The 25,794-nt window shown below is 39.0% G+C and overlaps 1 protein-coding gene across 2 annotated transcripts in view; it reads right to left on the bottom strand.

The window, feature by feature from the left end:
• The window catches only part of ADAM28 (ADAM metallopeptidase domain 28), a 44,644-nt gene extending 23,127 nt beyond the window's left edge, over window positions 1–21,517 (bottom strand). The window contains exons 1-8 of one of the 2 annotated variants that reach the window (XM_081136082.1): window positions 21,357–21,517; window positions 15,979–16,079; window positions 12,421–12,497; window positions 10,855–10,930; window positions 9,665–9,741; window positions 7,543–7,729; window positions 4,869–4,940; window positions 3,896–3,967 (exon numbers count right to left, since the gene is read on the bottom strand). In XM_081136082.1, the coding sequence (XP_080992208.1) occupies window positions 3,896–3,967; window positions 4,869–4,940; window positions 7,543–7,729; window positions 9,665–9,741; window positions 10,855–10,930; window positions 12,421–12,497; window positions 15,979–16,079; window positions 21,357–21,408 (714 nt within the window). In that variant the 5' untranslated portion in view covers window positions 21,409–21,517. Of the gene's footprint in view, window positions 1–3,895; window positions 3,968–4,868; window positions 4,941–7,539; window positions 7,730–9,664; window positions 9,742–10,854; window positions 10,931–12,420; window positions 12,498–15,978; window positions 16,080–21,356 lie in introns of both variants that reach the window. The other variant, XM_081136081.1, reaches the window with a different exon arrangement.
• Between the last annotated feature and the right edge of the window lie 4,277 nt (window positions 21,518–25,794).

The following is a 25,794-nucleotide window of genomic DNA, read 5'->3' as shown; positions in this document are numbered from 1 at the left end:
AATTCCCTTTTATTTTGGAGCAAACGTTCTATTGAGACAAACTTATTCTGTTTGCAACCTCAAGAAATAAAATTTTCTATTAATAGTTCTTACTATTACTTCATTTTAAGTATTTACAGAAATGCTTTGTAGCGTTCTCAGAGTCAGATATTTCAGAATTTAGCGAGGTTGAGAAAGTCCTACATCTGGAAGTTACAATGAAGTAGGTGGTCCTCTAGATCTCATACCTGGACTAAACCAAATACTCTCCAACACACACAGAATGAGCTTTGGAAATAAGTTAAGCTTATGAGACAGCACGCTTACTCTAAAGATAAAAGCTTACATAGCTGCTGTAGTTTCTAAAACTATAGTGTTGGTCAAAGGGTGAGAACTATCAGTTTTACAATGAGTTAGTTCTGGGGATGGAGTGTAGAGCATGGCAATTATAGTTAATATTACTCTAGTATATCATATACTTAAAAATTGCTAAGAGAGTAGATGTTAAATGTTTTCCCCACAAGAAAAAAAAAATGGTAGTTACGTGCTATAATGGAGGTGTTAGCAAACCTATGGAGGTAATTATTTTGCAATACATAAGTATATCAAAGCAATACTTTGAACACCTTAAGCTTACACAGTGCTATACACCAATTATGTCTCAATAAAGCTGAAAAGAATTCCGCAGTGACAGGCTTTCTCATGGGCAACATTCTGCTGAGAAACCCATACAAATGATTTTTTAAGTAGTTTGGAAAATAATAAAAGCCTTGAGGAATGCAGTTATCACCAAAAGAGGAGTCAAAATCTAACAAGATTGAAATCCCTTTATTATTAAAGCATCTTCCTTATTCCTTTCTCTCTTTATTTTAGTCACCTGGCAAATCTCTAATCCTGGGAAAAGCTGACTCCCCACTATACGTGTCCTCCACGAGGCCCCAGAACAGACGGGAAAAGCACACTATGCTGACTGCTTTGAAGCCATGACTACTAACCTCGGGTGGTCTTTCCTACTCTCCAGAAAACAGGCTGCATTTCCAAAATTCATTCACTCTCTGCACATTTTTTTCATACTCACCTTTCTTACAAATTCTGACACTTTCTTTTAAATCCTTACTTTAAATGGATGCCCCTGCTTCCAAATTCACTGAGCATATAGAAGCAACTAGAAGCAAACTTTCCCAGGCTCCTACCACCCATCCACCCACTGGCCTATGCTCTGTCAAACAACCTTTGCCTTCCCTTTTTTAAGATAGGCATGAATGTCCTGTGAGGCCAAGGACAACTCCTTTATTTATGCACGAGATCTCCTCTCTCTCCCCAGATCAGAGAGATAATTCCAGCAACTCTTCCATCTTCCTTCCATGGAACTCATTCCCATTGGCAGCGAAAAAAGATAAGCCTCTCAGTGGGGGTTGTAGGATGAAACGAGAATTTCTCTTTCTGACCCTTCCCCCTCTAATGTATGCTCCATTTCTGGGTTTCCCTTTATAGGAAAACTTCTGGAAATAATTTCCGTATTTGCTGTCTCTAATTTCACTTCTCTCATTCTCTCTGGACTCCCTCTAATCACGATTTACTTTTACAAGCCACAGACACTTGTGTCAACCAGGTGACCCATAACCTCTCCTTTGTTAAGTCCAATGGTCAAGCCCTCAGTGCTCAGAAGCATCTAAAACCTCTGATCGTTTTTGCCTTTGATAGATTTTTGTTTCAGGTAGCTCCTGGAACAACTCTCTGCTGGTTTTCCTCCTACCTCACTGTCTACCCCTTCTTGGTCTCCTTCAGTTTTTTCTCCACTCTAATCTCTCCTCAGAGAAGTACTTCAAAGACCTGTCTTTGGGTCTCTCTTCTATTTATCTACATCACATCCTTGGTGAGTCTGCACCAGGGTTGGCCAACTTTTTCTGTAAAGGTCCAGATAGAAAATAGCTTAAGCTTTGAGGCCGTGTAGCCTGGGCTGCAGCTACTCACCACCTCTGGCAATGTTTCAGGAAAGCAGCCCCAGACAGTGTGCAAGCAAACGAGGGTGGCTGTGTTTCACTAAAACTTTATTTTGTAAAAAAGCAGCAGGCTGGATTTGGTACACAGGCTACAGTTTTCTGACCTAGGCCTTATGCCATCTATATGTGCTGAAGACTTATAGATTTATAGATCTATATAAGAACTCCAATCTTATATTTCCAGCATTTCTACTTGGAAATCTTCATACAAAAAGATGTCTCAATGTTAATGTGTCCAAAATGGAATTCTTAATCTTTCGTCTGAGTCACCATCCCCTACCATTTTTTCCCATTTCCCATTTTTTAAGTCAAAACCCTTGATGTCACTTGACTCTGCTCTTTATTTTTTGTAATTCTCATCTCCCACACACCTCATAACTCGGTTGACTCTATCTCGAGATCCACTGTTCTCAACAGAGCCATCATCACTGCTTTTTCTCAAACCACCATCATCTCTTGCCTGAATTATGGCACAATTCCCCTGTCTCATCTGGTTTCTGCCCTTGCTTTCCTTCAGTTTATTTTCAACACAGTGACCAAGATAATCTTTTAAGAATATCCATCTAAACGTGTCACACCTTAAGCTCTCCAGTGTCCTTCTCTCTCATGGGCAATAACAAAGTCCTTACACAGGCCCACCAGGGCCTTCAGGTTTCCACCACTACCTGTCAGATGTCATCTCCTCCCGCCTTTGCCCTGGCTTACTACATTCCAGCCACAGTGGCCTTCCCGCTGTTCCTCAAATATGATAATCTACGTTCTGTCCTCAGATCCTTTGCTCTGCCTTGCACACCTTCCTTAGGGTCAGAGACCATTCCTTCCTTCAAGTCTCTACTCAAATGTCACCTTATTAGAGAGGCCTCCCTACTTAACATAGCACCTAAGATGAGACCCCTCCCATTTATTTTTCTTTATAGCAACTATCACCGTGCTACGTACTCTTTAGTTGATTTATTTACATTTGTCTCCTTGAACAAAAATGTAAACTCCTTGAAGAAAAAGATATTTGTCAGTTTTGTTCCCCACTTTATTTCTGTAATCTCGAAAAGTACCTGGCACAAAGTAGATGCTCAATAAATATGGCCAGTACTTGGGTTTCCTTAAGGGGAGTCACCATGATCTTGGTGGTGAAAAGACAGGATATGACCTTAGCCACTGAACCCACCTTCATTTTCTTTCTATCCTCAGGTGATCTGTAGGACACCACAAAGTGACCTACTCACTTCAATTAAGCAGACTAACTATACGTTTAACTAACAAACCAAAAATTAAGATTTCAATAGAAAGGATGTAGAAATCATGTTTGCAAAGATTTTGAAAAATAGGTTTCAAAAATCTATTTAAAATCATGTTTAAAGAATAGAATCAACAACTGTGTAATCAAAATGGGCTTGAAATCTGACCAACCTAAGTTCAAATTTTATTTCCATCATTTTCTAGCTCTGTGATTTTAGACAAGTTACTTCACTTCTTGGAACCTAATTTCTTAGCTGTAAGTTAGGTTTGGTAATATTTTAGCATTCCTTGATGATTAAATGACATAACGTACTGAAAGATGCTACTGTGTCGTAGCTTGCCTTATTTTGCTTTTCTACTTTCTTCCTTAGATTGGCTTTCCTTTGAGATTTGTTTGTCGAAATTTTCTTACTGGGCTTTGGGAAAACAAAGACCACGCAAACACCTTTTATACCTTCATGGATCTGTGAATAGTGTGACAAGTGGCTGAGAAGTGTCTTTGAGGCGTAATATTAATATTTAATTAAGTAGCAAGAGTTGTGGTTCCCTTTCAAGAGGCAGTCATCACTACTAGTCTAAAGAGTATTGACTTTCCCTGCTTCATGAGTATTCAGAGAAACACCCAATGATACCGCCTAGCAAGTTGTTAAAATTACATTGAATAAAATATATCATACCATGTTGATGTAATTGGTCATCTCAAACACCCTCCTTCTTATTTCCTCTGGATCTTGATTGTACTTTTTAAACTAAAAGAAAACCAAGACAAAAGATGGTCATTGATAGAAATGAACATAATGGTAAGGTAAAAAAAACACAAGGCATCTTCAGTTTATTTTAGTTATCAGCAGTTATAATCCATGATTAGTTATAAAAAGTTACAACTTAGAAACAAGTGCTTCCTTATTTCTCTAATTAAATGAAAGCACTTTAGGAGTAGAGATGATGTTTTTGTCCCCTTAAAGTACTAGCTCAGTGTAAACCTTTAAAGATTTATTCCAAATGCATTTCAGTTAAATACCATGGTTTCCTAAACTGTGCGAAATCAGTGCCAAGAATAGCTTATTCATTAAAAAAATATGAACAGTAAATGAATTTAGTATAACAAAAGAAGTCAAAGTTTTAGGGCCTATATGAATTAATTTACTCAAGTTATCATAGTACAGAATTTTTCCTTTGAGATCACACATGTGGATCTCAGGTTAAGAACACTCACTCTATGAAAATGCATCCTTATAGAAGGAGGCAAACAATGCACATTACAAAAAAGCGCTTTTTTCAGAAGATTCCATTCATTAGTCCTTATATTTACCACTCCATTTTGAGCATAAATTCTAAATTACCAATGATTTAACTAGTTAACAGAAGCCAAAATGACAAAGACATTTAATTGGAAACTGGAGCTCTTAAGACAATAAGAAAGGAGCTTAGAGTGCAGAAAATTTATTGCATACACGTTCTATCAAGTGCCCACTCCCCCCCAAAAGAAACCATATCAGCCTAATCAGGTGTCAAATTTTGTAGGGTCAGAACAATTTGTGAAAAAGAATAACTCAGAGTCATGATTTTTTAAAACCAATCCATACAGTTAATACTCACAAACTTAGGTAGAAGGGGATTATAAAAGACATGTTTATCTGGCACAATTACCTCACTATTATCCAGGACCAAAAAATATTCTACGTATTTCTTTCGTTCCCAAAACTTCTGGTCATTTAATTCCTGTAATAAATATTAAAAAAAAAAAAATTACTAAGACAAGACCTTTCTCTGCAAGAGTCATTCTTTTATTAGAAATGTGTAATTTTAGAAGAGATTGGTTGTTGTCTGGGAATAAAGGAAAACTAAGATTACCATATTAATTCTAACTAATAAGCCAGAATTATCTATAGACAAGGCTCAGAATGTCAAGCTAGAAGAGATATCAATGATATTCTAGCCTGGCCCCTTTATCTTAGCACACAGCTTAAGTGATCACACAACTAATAAATAGGAGGGCTAGAATTAAAACCAGAGCATTCAGATTTTTTGAACAGTGGGCCTTCTCCACTATCCCGCTATGAAACAGACAAACGCTGACTTCAGTAACCTCCTGGCGTTGGTGGTGGTGGTTAGTGTCCTTTTACTCCTGTCCCAGTGAACACCCCCTCCTTTACCAACGGTGCAACGCCCAAAGCCACCGTGGCACCTCGTCTGTTCTGTTCTTCTCAGAAAGAGCTGGATCTCTTTCCCACATTCTAAGCTTCCCTATTTTCTGTTCCTTTCTCTCCATAAAACAAAATAAAATAGAACGAAACAACAACAACAAAAATACGTTTCATAGTGGATTGTCCCATTGGACAGCAGCAGCCATTATTTGTACTAAATGATAAACCATCAAAGTTGATTATGTTGCATTTCTAGAAGTGCTTGTCTTTTAACAGGTAGATAAGCTCCCATGAAGGACAGATTACTGAAGGTAGACTTTTAGCTGTTATCTAATGAGACATGAGCTTACCTCCCACCCTCCATGGGAGAAATATATGCATTAGCACTTACTGTCCCCCAGCAATGCTCTGGGCACTAGGGGTGCAGCAGTGAAACACACATGGTCCGTGTACTGAAGGAGCTCACAGTAGACAAATAAACAGCTAATCGGACGGGCATTAGTGCTGTACACAGTGATGGGCACCGCCTGACAAGGTAGTCATTTCAGAATAGATGGTTAGAAAAAGCTCTAAGGAGCTGGCACTGAAGTAGACATATTAATGAAAATGAGAAGCTAGGCAAGAGAGAGAAATTGAAAGATAATCCCAGCAGAGAAAAACTGAGCGAAAGGACTCCAAGGTGAATTGATATTGGCATGTTTAAAGCACAGAAAGAGTTTGTGTTTAAAGCACATGTTTAGAGCACAGAACATAATGGGGGGGGTCATAGGTGGATGGGGGTACAAGATAGGAGGAGATCAGAGAGGTAGTGGGGGCCCTAGTCCTACATGGGTTTGTAACTGGGTCAGGTTTTTTTTAGATTTTGTACTAAATGCAATGAGAAGCCATCAGAGGGTTTTAAACAGGAAAGTGACACGATGCAATTCAGAATAAAAATCATTCCAGCTATGGCGTGGGGAGTGGATTCTACGGAGGCAGGAACGAGAGTGGGAAAGTCGGGTAGAGGCTGTTGCTGTGATTCTTGGGAGAGGGATGTGCCCTGTGGTGGCTGGAGAGAGGAAACGTGAACGATCTGGAGTATGCAGAGGCGCTTGCTGATGGACGCCATGTGAGGAGGGAGCAGTGAAAGAGGAGCCGAGGAGGATTTCTGGACTCGGGCCTGAGCACATGAGAAATGGTGGCGCCCATACAGGGGAGAGTGCGGGAGAAGCAGGTGCTGTTTGGGGTTTGGAAATCGGTGGTTCTACTGTGACCACAGCCAGTTTGTGATATTAGACATTCAAATGGATGCATGAAGTAGGCAGTTAATTATAAGTCTGGCCTTTAAAGGAGAGTCCAAGGTCGAAGGTATATATGTGATAGTAATTACTGTAGAGCTCTTGCTTAAATAAGGCCTAGCACAGGATAAGATTGCCTAGAAAGAATGTGCAGATAAAGCAAGAAATGGGATGGACCCAGGATTGCGTTTTACGAGGGCCTGGATTATTTAGTGGTCAACCAGGGGAGGGATCACAGTGAGAGGAGCTGAGAAAGCATAGCACTAGTGAGGTAGGAGGAAAACCAAAAATGGAAAAAAAGGATAGCATGGAAACATGGTTATTTGGCATTTAAACACCCAATAAGTTGAACCCAACAGAGATTTTATTTTATTCAGACCAATTCTGCCCAGTGCTTATGGATTTTGCAAACGTCTACAAGAGATGATTCTTCTGTGACTGAAAGCTGAATTTCATGTATGAAAGCACATTCTAAGTTGCTGTGGGCAGATCCTATATTTATTTTCCTCACTGCTACATCCCCAGCACTTATGGAAGTACTGGAAGAAAGATTTGTTGAATGAGTTCATTTGTGAAGACAGCAGGAGATTTTACCTCAAAGTAAAAATAATGCTTCACACTTTGTTGTATGTTGCAGTATTGTGAAAGTTGCCTGCTCCTAGAGGGCAAGCCTTTTACTCATACTTCTTTCTAGCCCTTGAATGTTGTTATTAATAACAGTTGATCCATAAGTACTTATTAAAAAATCAATGTACAACAAGGTTTTAATGTCTCTATAACCTACTGGTTTCAACAATCACTGTAGTTTCAGCAATTGTAATTGCTAAGACTGGAACCCAAAGCAGAAAAGACAGGATACATGAGAGCATTCCTAATAAAAAACAAAGGTATGCATACAACCAGACTGGTGGCAGACGGGGCCACATTTTGCTGAGATCCATGTGCCCATAATATGTCATCCATCCCACAGGAGCTATTAGTCTTTTCATCGGGATCATGCTTGAAGAGTGCATGTTCCTGTTCATCCTGATTTTCGGGGCTTAAAGGTTCAATGAAGTACCTTTCATCTCCCAGACTGAAGTAGCCCCTGAAAAACATGAGAATCCAGGCTTCTTAAAAAATATTCCTGCATTTGAGTGCTATAGACTTAGAGACTCCAAAAAGTTACCATTGCCAAAATATTCCAAGCTCATGGCAGTAGAATACAGTGTAACATTACAGCTGAAGATCCCCTTAGAGATAAACTAAACATATTTTCTCTATGAGGAAATGGAACCTATTGGTTGGAGTGACTACTGCAATGTGGTATAGCTAACCTAAGTCAGAGATGGCACTAGAATAAAATTTCTTGACTCTCAGTTCAGTGTTCTTCCAATTCCTTTGCCATGTCTGCTCTCAAAGTGTACTGAAAATGAAAGAGATTTTGGAGTCTTATAGATAAAAGTCAAAACTCTGGGGCTATCATTTATTAACGGTAATACTATGGGAAATTACTTAAACTCACATAGCTTCAGTTTCTCCATCTATAATATGAGAATAATAATACAGACAATAAAGTGGTTATAAAAAATTGAAGGAGACAATATGCAAAGCACATGGTCAATGAATAACACCAATTTCATCTTAATTCTCTCTGCTGAAGCCCCAAGCTAAGATCCATTCAACCAATATTTAGGGAGCACTCACTATTCATTAGGTATTGGACTAAAGGCAGATGGTAAAAAAGAGCCAAGGTCGCTCCTCTCATAGAGTTTATATTCAAATGAGGAAGGTCAATGTAGGTTAAATAATTATATTTGATCCATAAATATATATATATATATATATATATATATATATATATATAGTTATATGTCATATATGTAACATAATTCCAGCAGATAATTGCTAAGAAGAAAAGCACAGGAACATATAACAAGGCACCTGTATTAAGTATACATAGAATTAGAAGATAAGAGGTGATGTGGAGAGATAAAGGAGGGGGTTGATTGCAGTGGTCTGCATGAAGATCATAGTAGTTTAGACTGGGATGTGGTAGTAAAGAAAGAATGTAGTGAATAATCTCAGAAAATACTTAGTACATATAATCAATAGGGCTCGATAATGGATTAAAAATGGGTATTTGAAAGACAGTAAGTCATCAAGAACCTAGGTTTCTGGATTGGGCAAGTGGTTGGTTGATACCATTCACTGAGATAAGGAACACTGGAAAATTACCAAACTTTGGAGAAAATCATTAGCTTGATTGAGATTTCATTAAGATATCCAGATACGGAAGAGAGATGGAGATATGAAAGAGAAAATTAGATAATCAGGCCTGGGCATCAGAAGTCTGGATATCTTATTATTGGCAGATACATGCAGAGTCCAGCACAGGGAAAGAAATGGATAAGACAGGCATGGATAGGACAGACGTTGTAGAGGAGCTCCCATTTCCTAAGGGTTCTGACTTTAAAATTGGGACTCAAAACCTATATTTTGAAAACAAGTGAGCAAAGAGAAGCAACTCAGGAAGCAATACAGGTTTATAATGTATAAACTGCTATCAACAGGAGCTATGTTTCCTTCAAATTTCAAAATTTTTATCCCTTAGAATTCACATGATCTCACTTTTATGTGGAACCTAATGAACAAAATAAGCTGATGAACAAATAGACCCAAAGACACTGAAGCATGTAACAGACTGATGTATAGCAGAGGGAAAGGGGGGGATTAACCAAAGAACTAATATGCATATATGCATAACCCTTGGACATGGACAATAGCATGATGAAAGCCTGGGGAGGGGGCAGGGGGAGGGGAGAGGGGGTCAAGGGGGGGTAACAAGGGGACATCTGTAGAACTTTCAACAATAAAGATAAATTTTAAAAAAGAATTCATATTCCTCTATAATATAGTTAATTATATATTTTTTGATCTATTATTGACACTATTACAGATGTCCCCCATTTCTTTAGGTTTATTAAACACGCATACACATCCCATCGTCAAAGATACATACAAACCACTCATGAAGCCTTACCTTAGCCCCCTGCAAGTGCTGATGCTAGCTTCAGAAACTTTTTCATTAATGATGTGTCCTTGGTAATAACAGTCATCCTAAAGCAAAGAGAAAAGGTGTTTTATAAAGGAAAGCGTGTATGTTTTTTAGATCCATTGCTGAATTCAAATTTGAAATCTTGAAATAGGATCTAAAATGTTTTTAAATCATTTTATGCTGAATAGCAGTCGACTTAGAGATATTAAAAACATGTTTAAAGTTTTTCATGGTTAAAATCTTTAATATTTAGTTAATGATCCCAAATGCTTACTGAATGCTAACTAAATATTGGTGTAAATGTTGGTGTTGCAGAAAAAGGGTGAACAGCCTGAAAGAGACAAACTTACAGGTGTATGTTTAAAACCTGAGCTCCCAACACATCAGACATCCATTCCTTTCCTTGACTGATCACTCATTCATTTTTTCCCCCTAACAACTACGAGCTCTTTCCAATGAATGTGTTATTCCAGTTATGCTATCTCTTGATTTATCCAAAGAGTTTCACAAGAATAATTGGATTAGCACAGTACCTCCTGCCTCCGTTTGGAGCAAAATGCCCAATGCTAACCCTTTTTCATGTATATGTACTTCTATCAAGTACACCTTTCTACTTTGGGAAAGATGAGGCATGGGCCCATGTAAACCCCTGTGCCGCTGCATAATTGCAAAGAAGGGAATGTGTGAAGGCCTTCCAATAGAAAACAGACCCCTGAAAAGATGTCAAAGACAAAATACCCCTTATGTTATGTCACTGTCATCTTCTCTGAATAAAACATTGGAAATTATTTAAAGAAAACATGGAATTTTAGAATTCTACCATTGAGGAAATAGTCTTGAGATTGAGAGACTAGATGATCTAGAGAGGTGATTGGCATTCACTCAAAAAAAAACAGAGGTAAGTAATTTTTAACTCTTCTAATGAAAATAAGAATCTCTTTCTGCCGGCTCTCTAAGGAACCCGTGAGGGCCGGAAAGCGTTTCCATGGTTGTCAAGAAATGACTGTTTTGTTAAACTCTTCGAATGACGGAGGACCAATTAAGAAATTACTACTAAATAAAGCACTAATGCTATCAGTGGGGCTGCCCTTCCACTGTTTGTTTGTCGATGACACTGCATTTGGATGTGGGGGTCATACCCCAATTAACAGTGAATCTAAGATACTCCCTTTTACCATGATCTGTGGGCTGGTGGTGACCTCCTTTCCCGTGGAATTATAATGTGTTTCCGTGTAGCCTGGTGCAAGATTTCTGGAGACAAAGGAAAAAAAAAAAAAAAAGTCATGATTCCTCATGCTCATTTCAAAGTTCAGTGATCAAAGTGAAAGCTTTCAGTGGGTGTGCAGTCAAGTTTTAACTCCTGAGCTCCTCCTCCTAACCCCTTAAGACAAGTCCAAGCATGAAAGAGATGCTTAAAGTGGAGAGGCTGAAAGGGGCAGGGGCACTCATGAGTAGAAAGGAACAAGGTCTGCTTTGTCATCACACTTGGCATACTTGTCTGAGGAGAGATTTGAGGAAGAAATGAAGCAGAGAAGGGGAAAGTTGGTAAAAAGTGACTGAAAAGAGCAATGTTCCTCACTAGCTTAAGGTAACTGCATTTCCACCTAATCCTTTCTGTTACCGGTGACTGTTAAAGCTTATTGAAAATCGGCCTGCATTTGGTAGTTAGGGCCCTTCTAGCATTTCCACTGAGTTTCCTGAAATTCTTTCAATTACCCTCTAGAAAATAAGAGCTTGGATATATTTGTAAAAGACGTGGGGCAAAGAGAAAAGGAAGGAACTATTATGTATTAAATACTGGCCACTGGCTTAGACACGTTCCTTGAGTCATTTAACATAATCTTTACAACAATCCTACAATGTAAATATTATTCTCTGTTTTTTCAGATGAGATTAAATAGTTCAACTGGCATAGAACCAAGTTTAGGTCTACCTTAATCCCAAGCCTGTGTTATTTCCATGACAGCTCGCTATTTCCAAACTCCAGTCAGTTGTGATTTTTTTGCAAAAGGTAGTAGTCTATTTGTCTATCTTGTTGTCCTATATAGAACAATTGAGGGACTGAAAGAGCTTGAAAGCACAAATTATTAGGAAAAACTACTTTTGAAATAGAGTAGATATAGGGTAATCAAGATCTGGGTTAGAGCTCAGGCAGTGAAACTTGAAAAGAAATATTGAATTTTGATGAACTGGGTGAAGAGTATGAAAGACTAAGAGCCTAATGTAACATGAGAGAAATGGACAAGTTAGTGGACAGCTGGGTAGAAAGGGCATTGGTGTTGACATCAGGAGAGCAGCCCAACTTTGGTTTTACCACCGACTGGTTCTTTGGCCCTAGAGTTTATTTCACTTTTATGCCTTTTTCTCCCCCAATGAAAATGGTTGCAAATTGTTTTGAAATCTAATCTTTCAATGTTAGAATAATAAAATGAAATAATGTAGTGGAAGAGTTAAAAATCTATAGCCATTTCATCAAATTTGAAAAAATGTATATCTGCTTGCACCTCATTTATTGTTTTATTACTAGAAGTATCAAAATATTAGTAAACTGTTGTTTTACCCAATAAGTTTTCACGACTTCAGTAGGAATAAATATTTGTTGAACCTCTTGGGCAAGTTGAGAGCAAAAGCTGATTAGCCAAGGTTTACGTGAGCCATAGGTAGGAACAGACTCAATTAGCGTACTTCCCACATTCTAACCTGCTGTTGGTGAGGATTATATCAGAAGTAAAGACACTTACTTGGACTTTTTCAAGTAAAGCACTGCGATTTTCCCATGAACTGTCATTTCATATTTCAATTCAGTTTCAAATTTTTCCTGCAAAAATGTACAAACATTTGCTGGTAATTAAAAACACACACACAAATATTCATTCTGTTAGGTTCAGCTGTTTAATCATGAGCAAGCAATGCCAGCTTTTCCTTAACAATCATGTGTATAATGACAACTGTCTGCTTCTGCCTCTCTCTCTTTTTTAAAAAATATACCTTCATTGATTTTAACAACTTTGCCAACTGAGTAGATAAATTACATGAGACCTTCATATCAACCCATCTATCCCTCCACCCCTCCATCCATTCATTTATCCATCCATGCAGTTTATAAATATTAATTGAGCATTGGTTATATGCAAGATATGGCTCGGTTCTGGAAATTCAACTCAAAGCAACAAAAATTGGTACCTGCTGTCATAAAGCTTATAATGTAGAAAGACAAACAATAAATGTGAGTTATGTTGTGTGATAAATGAAATAAATATAGAAGCAATGTAGGGTGTCTAACATCTGAAGGGGAGGAAAGGCTTTCCTGAGGAGGTGATGCACAAGCTGAGACATGAATTAGCCGGGTGAAGCGGTGTGGGAAAGTTATTTGAGAAGAAGGAACAGTATGCACACTAACCAAAAGACCTCAAAGGCTCTCACTGATTATTTTTATTGTGAGAGCTTAAGGCCAAGTAGAGGTCAGAATATGGGCATTTTTAGCAACTCAAGTTGTAAGTCACATGGCTAGTCATCATGGACTTAGAAAAATGGAGCCATGCTTCTGGCATCGCTGATAGGTAACACCGGTGCCTGAGCCTCTGGCCCAGTAGAGGGCACAGCTTTATAATGGTAAGTACAAGAGTCCCCCTCTTCAGGAGGCCTCGAGACGTGACTAATCTAGACTGAGACCTAGGGGGCATCTAAGGGATGCAGAGATCCCCGTGGTTTCATACATTATGAATTCTGGATCTTTCAACTAATTACTATTCAGTTCTTTGCACGAGTATGACCAATAGTCTCAATGCACAAACCACAAGAATACCCTCCAAGACCGTGGCTTATATTGATGACAGTATTTTTATTGGTCATAATCTGTACCTGAGCAAAAAGAGGATATTCTGTGTCAGGGAAAAGAATGTACCTGCTGCGTGGCAGACAGGGATGTCACTAGCTTCTCTAGACTTATGTTTGGTAGACAAGTGTGATATGGCAGATAACAGCGACTCTGACAGGGCAGGATTGAAACAGACACGCAGCACCGTGGGGTCTTATATTTATAGGAAAAACATAGAGATGTGCAAGCATATTATTGGGACAAGGCCTTGGATTCAAAGATGTTTCTCTGGTGTAGTTCTAGATGTTCATAGGGAGATGACAAAAGCCCCATGGTATGATTGCCAGATAAAATATAGGACACCAGTTAAATTAGAATGTCAGATAAACAGTGAATAATTTTTCAATATCAGCATGTCCCATGTAATATTTGAGAATAATTATAGTAAAAAAGCATTAATCATTTATCTGACATCCACATTTAAGTGGGTATCCTATATTTTTATTTGCTAAATCTATAGGCCAAGGACTGAGAGAGAGGGTGAAGGAGGGCAGAGCCACACCAAAGACATAGAAAACACTTTACTTATTGACCCCGACAGTTTCAAACTAGAAGAGAAAATTACACACACTCTCATAGAAATACACACACGTACACACACTGCCACTGAAATAAAATAAATATTATAAAAAAACAAAACTCAAGAGCCAAATGGTATACCACTGACCATGACTAAAGCATGACTTCAGTAAAGGGATCGGTCTATCACAAAGAATGGGAGACGGCCCGGTCGGAGTGGCTCAGTTGGTTGAGCACAGTCTCATGCACTGAAAGGTTGCTGGTTCAATTCCCCATCGGGGAGCATGTGGAGGACAACCAATCGATGTCTCTCTCTCTCTCTCTCTTCCTCTCTCTAAGCATGTCCTCAGGTGAGGTTAAAAAAAATTCACTAAAAAAATTAATTGAAAGAATACAAAGTGGACTGGGCTTTACCTATAGGAAGACCCTTTTGAGCAAGAGGAACTCCATAAGAAAGGGTATGTGGATATGCAGCATATGATTGAGAAAGGCCTTAAGAATCTCCAGCGTGACTGAAAAGGAAGTTAAGAAGCTGAAAAGATAACAAAATAGCTTACTAAGCCATAGCAGTAAGTATAAAATGCCTTCAAAGTTGGTCCTAAGAAGTAAAATGTGATTGATTTCTTACATAGGATAACATCATAGCATAAACTTGGACAGGGAGTTAATTTCTGCATCCTGCTTTGCTTGTTGTGTAATTACCTCAAAATAGCCACATAAGGTAAGCATTACTATTACTACGTCAATTTTCACACAAAGAATTTGAAGTTCCTATGTGCCTAAATTGACACAGGGAGAATTAACAAAGCTAAGACATGAACACAAACACGCCCTGTGAATTCAGATCCTTTACACTTTCACTATGGATCAGGAAAACATAAGGTTCATACAGGCAGTTAACGGAATGGTTGACTAGATAAATATGCATTTGCCATAAATATCAAGCACATTGCAATCAACTGCATCCGTCTATTCAATCATTTCACAAAATGATTGGGCATCTAGTATGTGCCAATAACTGCTTGATGGTTTTTCATCAAAATAAATTGCTTGAAAGCTCTAATTTATTTTCACAGTTATGAAGAACTCACTATATATAACTGTGATGAAAAACATTGGCCACGTATTCAAATTTTTCTCCAGATATTCAATGAAGAAAGGTATCTGGAATTACCCAGTTGGAAAATATGAGCTCCCAGTGAGTTGCATCTTACAATGGATGGCGCAAGTTATTATTTATGTCTCATTTATTTGGATTTTCCTGGCTCCCTAAAAAAGAGTTCCAGGTGTAGGTAATTAGAAAGTCATCGTTGAATGAATTATTATGTTTTAGCTTTCTTCTTTTGACTGAGAATGTGTCATTTCATTAATTAGTAAGAATTATACAAACTTTAATAGCTGCCTTTTTAGAAAAGACAGAGGTAAATGCCATGTTTAATTACAGTAATTAATCTTAATTTAATATGCATATATGCATGCATTCATCCACAATACTTTATTTTCTACATCAGTTTTAATGTTCATGGTTTTGTTTATATATGTGTATACAGGAAGATAGATAAATTGTATCAAATTTCTTTGGGAGTACAGAGAATAAATTATATATTACCATAAGAGTGTTAAATTTTACTCTCCGTGTGACCTTGGATAGCTTATTTTAATTGTCAGAAACTTAATCTGCAAAATAAGGCAGAATGTTGTATTATTTTAAAGATTACTAAATATAACATAGGTCAAAAAGCGAATACAAATGTGTGTATATATGTGTATATGTATTTATACATTAAATATATGTATTTATATGTATATCGTGTGTTTATATATTATATGTATGTGTATTTTGTGTGTGTATATATATATATAAATTCAAGACTTTTTGTCTTTGTTAAATCAAAAGCTGTACCTCTTCATCTGGCCTTTTGGCCTCTCGTTTGTATAGTGGATGAAGTCTTCTGGGATAAACCACTTCATACTTTACTCCAGGGTGTTCTTTGATTGCATTTGCTGAAAGAAAAGTAAGAGAAGACTTAGCTAAGCAGAACTAACAGGCTGGTCGGAAATGGTCATCTTTAATGCAGTTCCGGCGAATGGTGCCACCCACAGAGACTGTGAGCTACGCCAGAGACTTATTAAAGCGCAGACAACAGAGGAGATCCACAAAATCAAAGACCCACTCTTCCTTTCAAACTTTTACTTTAACCCACACCTGCAAGTATTTCCCCACTGAGAATATTTCTTCTGAATTTTCCCACTTCTCTTTGCTGCCTTGGGTCCCCTGCAGGGGAAGGAGCCATGCAGTGTAGACCGCAGCCAGCCGAGGATGGCAGGGAGCCTAGTGAACCCTCTAAGAAGCTAAATCGGTGTCCGGGTGGCAGAGTTGAAGCACTCTCAAAACTACACAGTGTTAGAAAAAGGAAATAACTAATGGGTGCCATTTCGGATTCTGACACATTTTCTTTGGGTTTCCCAGTAGCAGTGTTTTACACCAATGAGAGAAACCAAGTCAGGGAGAGAAGGTTCCTGTACCAGCTCCATAAAAAAAGGCTGGGTTTTTGCAGTACAGACACACCTTCATTTTTGCATACAACACATGAAAAAAGTATTTAAAAAGTTAGAGACAGACAATTAGAACACAACTACTGGCCTGGAAGGAAATTTCTGAACCTGCTGTTACAGTAAAAGAGAATTGAAAAGTTATCTCATCCAACCGCCTATCAGCATCTTGAATTCTCATCTCAACATTGTATCTGGAAGTTATTTTTGAGAGAAATTCAGTTTTCCCAAACCTAACACTGGAATTTCTATTTTCTTTTCTTTTTCTATTCGCCCACATGGTCCAGTTCCTGTCCTGTGCAGAGTGGAACCTGAGAAATGTCCACAGACCTGCTCTCCGGCTGCTGAAGAGGCTGCAGGTCCACTCAGATGCAGATGCAGCAGGAACCAGGGCCCAACCCAGCGCTTGACTGACACTGTGACTAAAAAGGCTGAAGCTCTCCGTGTAGACTAGAGGGCTCTCTAAAGGCAACCCTAGCTCATTACAGTACTCAAACCTACGTTCTATGGTAATGCAAATTTATGTTACTGGGGTTGACATTTTAACAAATAGAACTGAGGATTGTTGTTAGTCACCTTGGATGACTGTACACTTATCCCAATATGCTCCCAAGAATAAAGATTTATTTTTAAAACATTTCTAAAGATTAATATTTAGAAACTAAAGCAGAAATTTTCAAAATTCTTGGTGATGTCAATTCTCTTTTATTATTTTAAGATGGCTATATTTCTTTTGGTCACTCAGGAGCCATTTACATCTAACTTTGAAAGATAGATAAAGTGAGAAAATTGTCTGAAAACTCAGTGGGTTAAAAATTGGGTGCTAAAATGATAAAACAGTTTTTTATTAAGTGGCTACAGATTTACTCTTAAAAATATTTCAAAAGCCATGGCATCAACACTAGAATACCAGAAAACTAAACTTTGGGTTTAGTTGTTTTTTGTTTTTTTTAATTATTTAAAAAGAGAGGGCAGGATAAATGAACTCTGGCCGGTTCAAGTGGTCTTTTTTATGCAAGTAAATACAGAATCCCTTGTAATCTCTTCAAAGAGGCAATGCTCGTTTGGATAAAGTTCTAACTAGCTGATAAAATAAGTCTCACCTAGTCACACTTCCAGAACCTCATCACCAGTCCCCTCAGTTACTTACTTCTTGCTGTTACACAGATACTCACTGGCCATCTTTTATTTCTATTTAATAATTTTGGGTAAAAGAAAATTATAACAATAGTTATAAACAGTTTTCAAAACAGAGGTCCAAAAGCCTAAAGAACTATTTAATCGATCGCTGTCTTTCCATTAAGTGAAAATTTTTGTAATTACCACAATTATTTCAAAGTAATATGATGTCAAGAGGTAAGAAAATTACTCATGCCTGAAATTTACTAATGGTATCAACACAATTCGCCACAGCCTCCTGGAACTCTGTGATACCAAATGAGCAAACCATAAGGCATACCTGCTGCCTGGTGGATTGTGTCCAATCAGTGCAGTTAGTCCCATTAGTAAGGAGCCCATGAAGCCATATATTCACCAATGTTGCAAACAGAGTAACTCTTTTAAAAATGCCCTATGAAAAATTGTTTTTATCCACAATACACATCATTCTGACAGGAAATACTCTCCAGGCTGCCCTCAGGCCATAAAATAATACCTACCCAAATGATTCTTTCAATAAAAGCATAAAGTAATGACACATACACATTCCCCATTCAGAGGTGGTGAGTAAAGAACAGGCCAAAATGACCAGCACAAGTTTTCTTTGATATACACACTGATCTCCATCTTCTAGTTAGTATCTAAATTCTAATGTTTTCTGAAATCCAAAACTACCAACCGACTCAACTATGGAGTTGAAATATATAAACTAGTAGGGAGATTTATTTTCCACTTTGTTTGATGGCGGACCACTTCCAAATGGCAAGCAAAATAAATCAACAAATAAAATAAACCAGAATATTCTTTTTAAGTCTTTGGCAACCTCTCACGTTCTTCAGTTGGAAACGAACGATTTCTAGCTCTTCCTAAACCCTTGCAACATAGTACGGTCTCTAAAGAAAACAGATAGAATTTCCCTGAATGGCCCTTATTTTTCTGAAACCAAGAGGCCCCTGAACGAGTGGGATTTGAGATATAATAAATTACACAGCCGCTAGAGAGATGCAGCAGACCTTAATGATGTTTGGCTCGTTCATCCGTAAGGTGACAGAAATGGTTCAGCCTCTTCACAGCTGAATTACAAGGGCTAATTATTTTGAAGCCTGGGGAACAAACACAACTGACTGCCATCCAGGGATTACACAAATTCGAGCTGTAACACAATACGTTCCTACTAATTCACTGTAATACTTCTTTCTCTCTCCCACAGAACTCATGCAATGGATTAGTCAAAACTAGATCAAGAAAAAGAAATCTGTTAGTTTGGTTTGGGTTAGATCATTATTTTTATGTTGAAAGTTAAAAGTTGTTGAGCAGATTAACATGACAGACATTGGTCTGGATCCTACTTTATTTTTAAATGTGTTTGGGGCCACTCTGGATTTTTAGCACGTTTGTACATAAAACTGACATTTTCATGTACGTGCAAAACTGTTTAGAGCAATGTCTTCCGAAGCTGGATACATGACATGAAGTCCTGACCAAGGTTTATGCAATGCCATCGACTTAAGCTCAGGGATTCACTGAGCCCCTACAAACCATCTGGTGATTTCAAGCTTCGTGTTGGAAAAGTGAGTACAAACACGGGAGGAAGAAAAAAAACACATCCTTATTAAGTCTATCATTTGGCTATTAAGATGAAATTATGCGTGCTCTTTAGGGTCTTCTAGTCACCTTATGAAGGTAAGAAAGAATTACTAGTTTGAAATAAAATCATTTCAAAAGTATTGCAGCCCCTAAATATTCTGCTGGAACATAGCAACGACTTCATTCCTCTGTGAGTGCACTTTGTTTTGGACCCCAAACACCTGCCACATCCTTAAAAATGGTTTTTTCTTTCCTCTGATGAAATCTTATATGTTCTTTTTCTCAGGGGATTGCTAAGCTCATCACAAACAGTTGGCCTGATTTTACCCCATTCTTTTATTTCACGTATACAAGAGCTAGGTGACATTAATGGTCTGAGAAACACATATTTATTCTTTGGATGATGGGAACCATGAAGCAAAACAACAACGAAAAGGAGAGATGGGGAAATGGAAAATTGCTTTACTTCTTATGTTCTGGCTGGGAAACAAATCTATTGGAAACACTATAGGGGTATTTCACTGACCAAGGAAACAGTCTTGAAAATAACAAGATGGTGGGGAAAAAAGAGGGGGCAGCTTTCTGTCTGTCCCCTCATTCTCACAAGAGCCACTTCAGAACCTCTGCCTCCGCCACCAAGTACTCAGAGATGTGACCCTTTTAGGCTTGACTTCTAAGGAAGCTGCATCTCTGGGGGCCTGTTAGTGAATGCAAACCCGGGGAGGGGGGACAGAATCCGTTTTTACACCCAATTTCACTGAAAAGGCTATCACGTAGATAAATAAACTACAGGGTTAGTTATGCGATTCTGTTATGGGTCCAGCATGGCCTTCATGCTGTCAGATAAAGTAGCACCTAAGCAATGCTTATGTTTCAACCAAGCAAAGGCTTCCAAAGAGCTTTTAGTCATAGCATTTTTGGAGATTATAGGGAAAGAAGACTTTTATTACGTGGGACTCAGAAAGTAGAAATTTTCAGTCAAAAACATAAATGCCTCGCACAGTTCTATGTTTAAAGAGATTAAGTAACACTTTCACAAGTTTGGGAAACAAATCAGAAACCAGGGGGAAAGGAAACAATCACTTTTAGTGACAAAGCAAGGGGAAAGAGAGTCTTTTCTTCCCAATCCCCCACTTCTTGTTGTGATTTGTTCCCATTCCTAGGTCCCAGCAAGCGTGCTAAGCCCAAGAAAAGGTTGGCCAAGGAAGGGTTCTCAGGCACTAAAGCTAATGTGCCTCCTTAAGCTCGAGAAATAGACATAAGCTGAGGAAATGTGTTGACCAATCTAATTTAACCAACATCTAATTGAAGAATTTATCAAAGAAGGAGAGAGATACTAGATATTACATATTATTAGGAAGTAGGCTTTCTCTACTCTTAATTTCTTAAATGCTTGTTATAACCAGCAAAATGGAAGTAAGTGATCAAGTCAGGCTTAGCAGCAACATTGTTTTGATCAAGTAATATCACAATGCCTTATATTATAAAATGAAATCGGTCACGTATTTATTTCTAGTTAGTCATATATATTATCACCAGAAATGAAAGAACAAAATATTAAAAAATGTGAGCTCAGAAGGAGCAGGACGAGCCAAAGGGTCCCCATAAAAGTAGCAAACACTTTCCAAAGCCTCGTGCACAGCAATACCCAGTCGGATCCACTCATCTTCACTGCTCCAAAAACGCCAAGGCGGGTTCCCACGAATTTCACTTTTCAACTCAAAGATCAGATTCCTTATTTAAATTATGCAGAATGAAATCTTCCATTTGATTTCCATATTCTCAGATCACATCTGTAACTATTGATTAACATCTCCTTGCCTCTCATTTACATTGAGAGTTTCTGTCCTCCCCCCCCCCAGCAACAGATTAAAATCTGCCCAACTATTAGTAAAATTCGTTAAACAAATACATTTGGAGAAGATGAAAAGCAAGCTGCTCACCGATGTGTTTAGTGGAACCTAAAAAGAAGGAAATACCTACCTGGGACTGAAGAAAGAATGGAAGTGGCCACGAGAAGCAGGCCTTGCGACATCCTGGGCGACCCCGGGAGCGTGGTGTCTGCCCTCCTCCCGCAGACAGCAGCGCCCTGCTCGGTCTTTCGCTGTCACCTCTCGAGTGAGACGAGTGAAACTGCCAGGCTCAGGGCTGTCCCTGCCTCAGGAAGTGTTTACCGAAGGCATTGCGCAACCTTGAAGCTGTGGTCCCGCGGCGATGGCACAAGCAGGAGGAAGTCCTGGCTGCCTCCGGGCTCCCAGTTGGCTTCACCATAAGCTGTGGTTTATCCTTCACTCGCCCCAACACCCCACTCAAAGGCAGTGCATTTCCAATATATTACCCCAGCCCAACAAGCCTGCATGCGACAACAGCTTCCATGGATCTTGAGAAATGTGTGTATTTATTATGATCTGGATGCAGGTAGGGGCATTTCTGCTTTGAACCCGGGTTCCAAATTGTGTAATTCCTAGGCATTGTAATTTCTGAGATACTGGGAAAGTCCCTTCCCTTTAATACATGCCTGATACCGTTTGAAGTGCATGGTATACTTTGTCGTTAATTCTTACAAAAACTGTTTTTGATGTAGGTCTCAGTTCTCAAGAAAGTTGTCCCAGGGACTCCCGCGATGTGCAGCTTTTGCAAGATCGTTGTATGGCCGCATCCGCCAGCAGGGGTTGCCCAGAGCCCAGCTCCATCCTTCAGGGAGCACAGTCCACTGGTTGTCAGAAAATCCTTCAGGGATGCTGGCTGGGGAGACAGTGACAGTGAAAGGCTCCTACAGCACCTAGGAGGAGGCGGACAATAAAATTTACTGCAGCAGGGAGGCTCTCGTCTTTTGGTTGGCACTGCCTTTTCATTGCTGATTTGGGAGGCATTTCTTGGAGGTGAGAATCTGTAGCACAGTATGACACCCTCTCCTGTTTTTCTTCTGGGTGCCTACCTCACACAAAAAAATCTACTGGGAAAACAGACACAGATAAATAGGAAGGAGAGATAGTCACAGTTCAAAACACCTTTTTTTAAATGGTAGATGGCCCTTCCCTCCTAGGAGCAGATGGACCTAAAACTCAATTGTGTGTCGTTTCCTAAGACCCATAGATTGGAGCTGATTAATATAATAGTCCTGCTGTGCTCTCCGGATATTTATTTCATTTAAAGGCTTCAAAATGTCTTCAAAAATAATTACTTAGAACCATTGAATTATATGAATGAGAGATGATGTCTTGAACTCTGTGTAAGGTGGGTTATTCTTGAAGCAGTGATTCTTGTAACTCTGTTCACACCCCAGAACCATAACAGCTCTGCTTCCAGGCACTTTAATCTCTAAGGGCAGAAGAGGGATTCATCCACACACATGGAAGATTCTCTCTCTCCTCAAAAGAACTTCACACACAAAAATCTCTTTTCAGTCCAAAGTTCTCACTATTCTTTCTTCTTTCCATTTTTATTATTTCAAAGAATGTCATGTAGAAAGAAGAGGAAATGGTGTTAGTGCTGAAATGGGAGGAAAGGATGATTCGGTCACCTTCTGCTAGGTCCCACTCAGGCCAAGGGGATGCAAGATCTTCTCAAGTGGAAAAGAAACAGTAGTTACTGGGTGATTCGAATATGCCAGTTACTTTATATTACCACATGTCAATCTTTACCACAACTCTAAGAAAGAAGTATTATTGAAATCAAAGACAATAGATCTTCTCTGATCATCTGTGACTAATCTTGGGACCATTGGGTGCAGGATCTTCAATATATGTCTTTACTTAGTTAAATATTTCTAAACTGCCATGCTCTTACAATTGCACCTGGAATGGACAGAGAGGTACCACTCCTTCAATCCAAAGACAGCTACAGAGTCATGGAGAACTGAGACACTGCCTTCTTTGCAGCCAGGTACTGCACAGAGTCGGCACAGACTAAATGTTTCCAGTGATGCTAAAAAGTATGTGTCCTGGGGTTTAAGAAACTCGGGTTTTAACGTGGGTGAACACATCCCGTCTCTCTGCTCCATACACTATTGTATACATATTGAAAACTTATCTGATCACATCTCTACCACGACTTAGGGTAACAGAACAAACAAAAGTACGAGCTTAGAGTTTGAAAGTACCCTCTAAGATGAAGAAGACTTACCATTGTCAAATTCAAAAACTTTAAACATTTTTCATATTTAAATAAATAATTCAACCACTGAGAATCATTCTAAGAAGATTATCTGAAACATAAATGACTTTTATGCATCAATATGTCAATTACATTGTGTATAAAAGATAAAACTAACAATAAATATCCAAAAATAAGAAGACAGGTATGCAGTCTACCACATACCTACTCAGTGAAATATTAAGCCAACATTTAAAATTACCTGCGCAATAAATTTTTATATTATGGAAAAGCTTTACATCATAGTATCAGGAAAAAAATAAAGTGATCAAGTTATATATAAAACGATCAAAATGAAATAAAAACTTCAAAAAGCTATTTGGAGTATAATACAAAAACAGAAAAAATCCCAAAATATTTAGAGACACTTTTTTTGGTTGTGCTGGGAAGATGTGTTTGTACCCATTTAAAAAATTTTTTAAATAGTGTTTAGCATTACTTGTATAATTTTTAAATTATGTAAAATAAACAAAAATAGAAATATTTTCCAAAATTATTAAGTGGCCTTTCTTTCCTTAAACTGAGCTATTTTTTAAGACATGTATTAGTCATCATTGCACCCCCAAAACCCCAAATTAGTGCTTAGAAATAGTAGCTACTAATATACATTTGCCCACTGCATTAATGATTGAAAGAGGATTCCTCTTAAAAAAACAAGGGGAGCAGCTGAGTCGTAGAAGAAAAGTAGAAGAAGAGCTGTTACTCTTTTAAAGCCAAAAGCAATGTAAAGACTTAGGGTTTCCTATTCTAACTTAACACCTTTCCACCTGTGGTAAGCAAATAGTGTGACACAAAGGAAGGAAAGCTTGGTAAATACAGTTTTACATAAGAAAGCTAAGAGATTTTGTTATCATCAGGTACTATATTTACATAAGATCCTACCCTCTTGCTTAGACGTTAATTTTACAATCAGCCAATAGCTCCCTTTGGCCCTGAATTACTAGGTATGTGCTTAAGATATACCACATTCCATTAGGTTCTTTGCAACATGAAGTGGCCTGTCCTCTCATTTTACATCTAAATTAAAAGCAGTAGGGAATCAGCAGAGATGTGTTGGGTCTAGTCAAAAGCTGCCTCATTTGCATAATCTGATGTACTTAACTAGCAGACAGGGGCTAGCAGGGCACTCTGTCTTCCAGGTAGAATGAGCATTGACATTTTCTAGGTTTATAATTGTAACTCCTAATTTTTCTGTGCTCCACTGCTGACGTACACTCTCCCCCATTCTCTTTCTGGCATAAGAACTAAAATGAAGACCCGGTGTTACATGTGCCTTTACATCTATTGGAAACCGAGAGGGCCTGCACTGGCCCAACCACGAGTTTCTCTCCCTGCTCTGCTCCCATGGATAAGGTCCCTTGGTCACACACCCTTCTTATCACGGGGACCAGGCACAGGCCCTGCTTATCTCTGAGTAGTGAGCTTCGGTTTCCTGCCAGCCTGCAGTTACTCCGGCCCATTACACACTCCCGTGGGGACCAGGGGCATCTCACCCCCTTGGTACTATGAAGCTGGCCTCCCGAAGCCCCTGGTGGTTCACCCTGCTCCCAAGCGTAACCCTTGTGCCGGGCATGGCACGGGCATTCCCCAGCCCTGGGCTGTGAGTACATGTGGCAGAAAGCGTCGTCAGTCTCGCCTGTCCAATGACAGGTGTGTGTTCAGCCGCACCCATAACCTTAAAGTTAAGATCTGTCCCTCACCGATGGAATAATTAGAGGACAGATAAGACAACCCAGCACCCCCACCTCCCGCAGCCGTGACATGTCCTCTGGGGGCATTTTCTTTATATCCGCTTTGATTGGTTATGTTTTGATTTCCCAGTGAAACTCCCACAGGGCCATCTCATTAGTCTTATTTATAGTCATGGGTAGAAAGAGGTTTCCTCTGTTTACTCCCATGCTCTGCCTACACATAAAAATCCAGGCGGACTGAAAGTCTTCGCCATCTCGGTTAAACTCACCTCCATCTCCGTGACCACGGCCTTCAAAGCCGCGCAGGGTCTGCGCCTCGAAGCTCTGCACGCACTGCTCAGTGCCTTCTGCTCTCTGAGCTCGTCTTCCCGCTCGGCCTAATGCGACCGCACCGGTTGGTCCACAGTCCGCGACTATGGCAGACATATACTTGCCTCAGCATTTGCTTGGACTGTTCCTTCTGCCTGAAATGCTCTTCCCTCCGATATCTACCCGAATGGTTAACTAGTTCAAGTATTTGCTCTAAGACTGCCTTCCCAATGAGATGGAACCTGGTCAGAAGTTCCCACTTTCTC

Source organism: Miniopterus schreibersii (genome assembly GCF_964146895.1).
Source record: "Miniopterus schreibersii genome assembly, chromosome: 4".
NCBI lineage: Eukaryota > Metazoa > Chordata > Mammalia > Chiroptera > Miniopteridae > Miniopterus > Miniopterus schreibersii.
The sequence above is the reverse complement of the archived record's forward strand: the minus strand, read 5'-3'. Positions and strand labels throughout refer to the sequence as shown.